This window comes from Morone saxatilis, unplaced genomic scaffold (assembly GCF_004916995.1).
Source record: "Morone saxatilis isolate NCDOM2014 unplaced genomic scaffold, NCSU_SB_2.0 Contig4, whole genome shotgun sequence".
Taxonomy (NCBI): Eukaryota; Metazoa; Chordata; class Actinopteri; family Moronidae; genus Morone; species Morone saxatilis.
In genome coordinates this window covers 17,481,514-17,488,894 of record NW_023339984.1, presented here as the reverse complement: position 1 = coordinate 17,488,894, position 7,381 = coordinate 17,481,514, and the positions used below count along the sequence as shown (strand labels likewise).

General features: G+C 39.6%; 1 protein-coding gene across 1 annotated transcript in view; it reads right to left on the bottom strand.

Annotated features, from left to right (window-relative positions):
• The window catches only part of LOC118338062 (ladderlectin-like), a 2,176-nt gene extending 1,585 nt beyond the window's left edge, over positions 1 to 591 (bottom strand). Inside the window, exons 1-4 of the mRNA XM_035675235.1 lie at positions 506 to 591; positions 332 to 412; positions 216 to 251; positions 5 to 26 (exon numbers count right to left, since the gene is read on the bottom strand). Coding sequence (XP_035531128.1) covers positions 5 to 26; positions 216 to 251; positions 332 to 386 — 113 coding nt within the window. The 5' untranslated portion in view covers positions 387 to 412; positions 506 to 591. The remainder of the gene's footprint in view (positions 1 to 4; positions 27 to 215; positions 252 to 331; positions 413 to 505) is intronic.
• Positions 592 to 7,381: the final 6,790 nt, after the last annotated feature.

Genomic DNA, 7,381 nt, shown 5'->3' with positions numbered 1-7,381 from the left:
TGACCTCTTGACCAGGTGACTCTTGACTGAGAACATATAGAGTTTGGTGGTTAATGTGGAGTCTCCAATTAAAGTCTCTATACATGTCATTATTATATTAATATATTAAATAACTTTATTTTGATGGTATGATTACTGAAAGATGATATAACTTATAATAGCATTTGACAAAAACAGCTGAGTTATCACAGCAGAGCATCATAACGTACACTGACCTGTTTCATCACTCTGTGGTGATGCCTGTGGAAGAGCTGCAAAGTTTGACAGTGCAGTTATTGACCTGGACTGTACAATATTTTAATCTGTAACACTTAATATGTATAATACTCACCAGCAGTCAGAGCCATCACGGCACAAACAAGTGCAGACACAGTCAGAATCTTCATGGTGGAATGGATGAGATGATGATTACCTTTAATACAGAGAGACAGAAATGTTACTGATACTTCTGTAAGGAACAGACGACCCGTACTGAGAGTTTGTTGCAAACCTGCTGTAGAGTTACCTTTGTCTCGCCTTCACTTCAGCTTGGAAGCACTGAATAGAAGAGACACCAGCTCTTATATACAGCTACTTATGTTGTCATCCCTCAGAAAATAGGGAACTAAGAACTTGCTCAGAAATAACATTGTCAGACTTATGGTTAGTGAAGACATACTAGGTCAAACTATACTGGCAAGCTGTACTAGTGAATTTAATTATTCTTGAGTTTTGAGATTCTCTGTAACAATAATAAAAAGTAATCCTTTCTTGATAGACATATTGTTTTGTTATAGACCATCATTGCTTCTTAAAACTCAACTGTGAGCCTTTCCATTTTCCTTCAGCTGCCTGACAGATTACTTTAATCTCATTAACACTGTGATTGTTTACCTATCGAGATATTCTGTCAGTCAACCCTTTTCTAACCTGTATATTTCAACCATGTCATGTAAGAGAGTCATGGCTGTATGAGTCAGGTTATTTCACAATATTGATTCAATCATATTGCTTCAGCCCTGTCATCTACGCTTCATTTTAATTTCCTATTTTAGTCTTGCTTAAAATTAGGCTGGCATCAAAATGCACACATGTATGATCAGAAATGTAAACGTTTTTTCAAAGATCATTTTTTATAGCCTTTATTAGACATTAGCTGTCGAGAAGAGAAAGGAAAGTGGGGGGCGAGAAGGAGGGGTGACATGCAGCAAAGGGCCAAGAATGTTAGCATGGCTTCATTTACATGTTCAAAACTCAGGAAATAAAGGTAAAATGGGAGAGATAGAATAAAACAATAAACACAAATAAAGAAAACATGTGCATCTCTGTAAAAGGCAAACTGACTGCATATGTGCTGCAGTGGAGCCCAATATCTAAAATAAAATACTCAGCTGTTGATGGTGGTTTTTGTTATATTTTTTAAATATCACATTCTAGTTCACTAACTGTATTTAGAAAGGCTCTTCATACTTATCTATACTCTATTGTCCATCATAAAACCAAGGAACAGAAGGCCTTCAAGGATGAGTTGCAATATGCAAAACATTCTTCACACGGTGACTAAGCGTATCTCATGGAGCAGAGATAACATAACTTCTGTTCTGAATTCATTTGCTAAATTTTTTATTGGTTAAAAACGTACTAAGAAACTATACTAGATATTAACTTTACTGGTTAATTGATAGCCATGACTATATTTGTCACAGGGCGGAAGTTGATTTTATTTAAGCATGCTTTTACTTTGGATTTGTTGTGTTTTTAGTATTTGCTGTGTGGTGTGTGTGTGTTTTATGTTGGTTTTACTTCCGCCACGGAGATGTACCTTAATCAGGTTAAGGACTTGCACCTGGGGACCAGAGAGTTTTAGATAAAAGGACACGATGGGAAGACCTCGGGTGCACGAGGAGGAGACAGAGGGCACAATGCCCGGACAGCAGAAGCAGACCGAGGACGGAGCATCTCACCGGCCTGGGAGAGGTCTGAGGAGACACTGGAGTAACCGCAAACACCGACCGCTAGCGGCTACAGTTGGGAGAAGGTAAAACTTCGAGGAGAGGAGCCAGGTGATGAATGGAGCAGGTGGTCGCCACCAGAGACCCGCGACTGCCTACTGTTGACCCTCCCACTCCATCCGTGCCGCATTATTTTAGCTTGTTTGTGTTTTTTGTTTTGTTGTTCTTTGGAAGGGTTACGAGGCTCTTAGTTGTTCTCTTACTTCTCCTTTAACTGAGGAAGGAGCAGGAGTTCCCCCCCCATCATGCCACACCTTCCTACAGAAGGACCATCGAGAGCCATCGCTGACCAGCTGCATCACCGTGTCCTGCGCAAGAGACTCTGCAGCGCATCGCTGAGAGGCCAGCTGGGAGGAGGATCATTGGTTGTCCCCCCCCCCCGGTTTTGGACATTTCACTAACAACCCGCCCTCACCAGCAAAGCCATCGGATTGCAGATGACCACATCCATCCATCTCACAGCCTCTTCAGGCCTTGCTGGCCGTCGGCGGAAGGAGACTGCGGACGTCCCGGAGGTCCAGAAACCAGCGAGGTCGAAGGAGCAGTGGTTTCTTTTCCACCAGGCTGTCAGGGAGACTCGACTTCCTTCAACTTCCGCTGCTCTACCGCTCACTCGCCTCCCTGCTTGCCTACCACGCCTCCCCCTCTGGCAGCAGACTAGGACTGCCCCCCCCGGTAGTATCTTTTCTATTATTTTGTTTATTGCATGTTGCACCGGTGGGTCCGAGAGGACTGAATTGCAGTTTGTGCTGTATGGTCGTGCATGGTATAGCACATCTTGACAATAAAGCTGACTTGAGCTTAATTGCTTAACTTAAAATGAAATTTGTTACCTCTGACCGACTGTGCGTTCATTATTTTAAAATACCACGGTTACTGCTCTGCCGAGCGTAAAGATAACCTTTTAAAATCGTTACCTTAATTTTAATTCTTTTACCTTAACTTTAATTTGGTGGTTTTTAAGAGGTCCGTAGGCCTCAGCTCAACCTTAGATGAGCGTTGGTCGGGCCCCGAGTTGGTTTTTAATTTATTCCACCTCTTGCCAACAGCCATCAATATCAGAAGACCAAAAGTTTGCTCACAGAAGTTGTCTGTCTGTATGGTTTGGTGGCCAGAGATAAAATGATAATGCTGATGAAATAGTTCCTTCAGCTTCGTAGTTTGATGCTTCCTCAAAATTTGGGTCTTGGGACACTGAAATGCAGAAAGGGTCATGTGGTTAAATTGATAGTTCATGAGTATGTCTACAGAGTTGGTGTTGGTTTAAAAAAAAAACATCCAACAGGCATGAATTTCCTGGATTACAATGCTTTTTTGTGGCTTTGTACCATTACACCGTGTACAGAGACCAAAAGCCCGTGACTCAATGTCCGATATCTGAAACCTAACAGAAAGAAGGAATGTAAGAAGTACTGATCTGAACATGAATTAGGGGAGACTAGAAGAGAGTAATCTGAGAATGATTGTCTGCTGGTGAGCAGGTACATACAGCTGCATGTTGTCAATCAGCATTTACAGTGGCACTGTGTTTTGTTTGAAAGATGAAGTTGAACAAAGAATTTTGGAAGCTTTGTATGTACGTGCACACCACTGAACTCGATGGCAAGATGCAGAAAATCTTTTCTGAATGCCATTTATTAGCTTGAGTCTCAGGTTTTTTTGGACACTAGAAAGGAACAGGAGGATGGATCTTTCTTGCAAGTTTTGTGCAAGAAACATGGTATTTATGGAACAATAGTTCAGGCAACACTGTTGCATATAAGTTGGGTTCTGCGTTCTCTCGTCTGGCTGTGAACGTAGGCTGTTGTCTTGAGGAAAGCGGACCACACTGACAAAAACTAAGTCAGAGAGTGCCCCTGGCTGTGCTTTTATCATACTTACAGATACACATTACACTACAGGTCTCTGTGGCTGTCGTGTTGGGGTTATTTAATGAAAGAAAAGTGAATCCCATTACACATTACTAGGTGTACCTTTTAAAAAAGTAATGCCGTTACTTTACTTTGTTACTCGCTGGCTTGAAAGGTAAATTTAGTTACACTACTAGTTACATTACTTTTGGATTACTCCATTGACATGCACGATGCACCATACCTTAATTGCCCAGATTAACACTATAAAATTAAACAAGATGCCTAGCATGAATCTTTATCTAAAAAAGGAGGACATGCCAACACGACATTGCCTCAGTATTTTCGAAAAGACGGCGCATTCCACCGTGGAAACAGGCAACATTGCCTCCAACAATATATGCGTGCTACCAAGCCTATTCTATCTCCGCTTTTGTTGCTAATTTTCAAGCCTTGGTCTGTTTTTTTGGTGTTGGACTCGGCAGACATCTTCTCTTCAGCATTACTCTCCACTCTGATCTTTTAGCAGCCACTAGTTGCAGGTGCTTGGTCAGGTTAGAGGTTGGTGTTGGCAGCGGTGGATAAGCTGTTTCGTGCCCCGGGCACAGCTTACATTTCACAGTCAAAAATCTTTTTCTTTTCTTTCTACAAGTCTTGAAAGTAAGTGCCGATTTCCATCTCTCAAATGATATGTTTCCATTCTGTCGCCTCTACTCTCGGTTCCTCGTCTTCTCGTCTTTCGCGCGGTCTTCTGCTCTGCTCGAGGTCACGTCCACACTATGGTCCGTGCTATAGGTGTCACGTGACGTGACGTGAGTGAGGTCAAACCATATGGTCAAACGAGGGTTGCGTAAGCACGCATAGAAAGAACGTTTGATTTGTGTTTTCGGTCCTCCCAAAGAAGCGCAAGTAACGAGATCGTTTATAATTCGTAACTGTAATGTGATTACTGACGTTATCAACGGTAATGCTGCTGGTTCTGTCACTGGCCTTCAAAAAGGCAAAAACATAACATTTCAGAGCTGTTTGTGGGTTTTTTTGTTTTTTTGTTTGTTTGTTGAAAAACCATTGGCCAGAATTTCATTCTGTGTGTTGTGATAAATATTCAAGTAGGAATGAAGTGACAAGTGACGTGAACTAGGGCCGGACTGTCTATTGTGTGCCTTTAATAAGAGCAAATTGAACGTTTTATGTAAAGAATGCTTCTCTGGAAATGTTAGTAAAGTAGTCCTCTGTTTTTTCCCTGTAGGGTAAATGTTCTATGTATGTCTACCTGGCTCGATAAAATATATATGAATATATGACCCACCTGCAGCTTAAAACACTATTGTGTAAAGTGTGTCGTGTTATATTAAGGGAATTTAGAGCTAGGGAACATAGGACCCTGACAACATATGACTGAGACTCTGTTGGGGACTGACTCATCCACTGCATGAGAGACAGTTCAGAATGCTTAATAATATATAATAATTATATTATTATTATATATAATATAAAAATTTTAATATAGAATTCCTTTTCTCTTGCAAATGCAAAACACACTGTCAGAATCTTTCAAATTAAGCTGAATTAAATCATTTAATATCTAATATGTTTTGGCTACGCCATCCATCAATCAAAGAATGTTTTAAGCACATATATTCTGCTGAGTGAACTGATATTTCTTCATGCAACAATAAAAGGCATTGGAACAAGTTGGTCTGTCATAAATATTTTATTACAGTGAATGCGTGTATTGCATCTCAAAGAGTTCTGACTATAACACTTAATGATATTGCATACTTATGAAAACTAATAATAATAAAATGTGAGACAGAAAGGCAAAACACTGAGCTGCAGCAACTCGGATATCTGAAAACTGGAAAAGATTTACTTTAACTAGTCCTGTGAAGATCACTGGTTCGACTGCAGTCTACATCCAGGTCCTGACACAGCTTGCATAACCAATAAACACACTGCAGTGTGAGATGTCAGCACTGACAGCCTATTTATACCTGATATATCAAGGAAAAGAATCTTACTTTTCACATGTTTTGGAGATGTTTTGTCTTTTCAACTTCATTTTCAGGAATTTTGTGTTTTGTCCTTAAAAAACATGTTTTCACCAGACGAAGGCTGTGGATTATAACTCTTTGTACATTACACGAGGGCATGTGAGTTCTGGGTTAAGATGGGACTCTTTGATGTGATGGTGTGTTCAAATGTGAAGCATTTGAACCCTTGTGAACAGAGAACAATGGATATAATGTACAGTAAAGTAGTAATAATACAATACAATAATTTGACAGAAAATTAACTATAATAAAAATGTTAACATAACTTATATTTTCTACCTTTAACTGCTATCATAGTACTCATTCTTAGGTTTTCATTAAAGTAGTACTGTTTAATATTAAATCAAAAGTCCTTCTTCCTGATGAATATTTCCTACTTTAAAAATGTAGTTCAAAGTTGTATATTAAAGGTATATATTGAGGTACACATTTAGAAAGTACTGACTTTTTTCCACTCACATGTTTTTGAGTTTCTCTGCTCTCTGAACGCACCCTCATATAATCTTATTGAGACTTTCTCCAATTACAGTAAAATACAAAATACCCAACTGATACCATTTAAAATGCATAATGCTGCCGCATTACCAGTGCCCCATGAGCAGTTTCTTGGGGTTAGGGTTGCCTGCTCGAAGGGCACCTCGGCAGTGCACAGGAGGTGAAACTGGCACCTCTCCAGCTACCAGTCCACACTCCATATTTTGTGGTCCGTGGGACTTGAACCGGCTTCCACAGTTATTGCAAATATTTGATATGAATGCATTTTATTTTCTCTGTGGTACTTTCCATCATATTCTCATTTTATCTGCATAGTGTATTACTTTGTGGTGACATGACATTCTTCCCACACAGAATGGGACTCCTGTCACTCGAGCTGGTAGGCCATTTTATATCTGTGATGTAAAATATGTATTTGCTCACCTAAAATGTTATAACACACATATAACACTAGATTCTGATTGGTCTATTGCAACATTTGACAGTCAGTTATTATATATTACTCTTGTTGTCACCTCTACTTAAATATTCACATTACTTTGATTTTAACAAAAAAAAAAGTTTTAAGAAACTAGCCCAAAACTGATTATGTGTGTATTATTTTCTTTATCATTATGGTTTATGCATACAATTAGGCTTTTATTGAAGGATCATTAATTTACATTCATTCAGTTCAAGGCAAGAAAGGCCATGGGCCCGAATGGCATCAGCCTCAGTCTTGAGAGAGTTCCAGTCCTGTGGAAAACTTCCTGTGTGGTTCCAGTTCCAAAAACTGCGCATCCCAGTGACCTTCAGTTACTTTTGGTTCTGGTGTGCCAGCAGAGACATCTGTAAAAAGAGCATGTAGTTGTTTCCATAGAACAGTTTGTGAAAATGAGGGAACTACTGAAGAACACGAAACATTAGATTATCTTCCATTAAGATCAATTAAAACTACCTTAGTATTTTAATTGTGCTTTTATGAGGCATAATCCCTCTGTTCATCCTATGT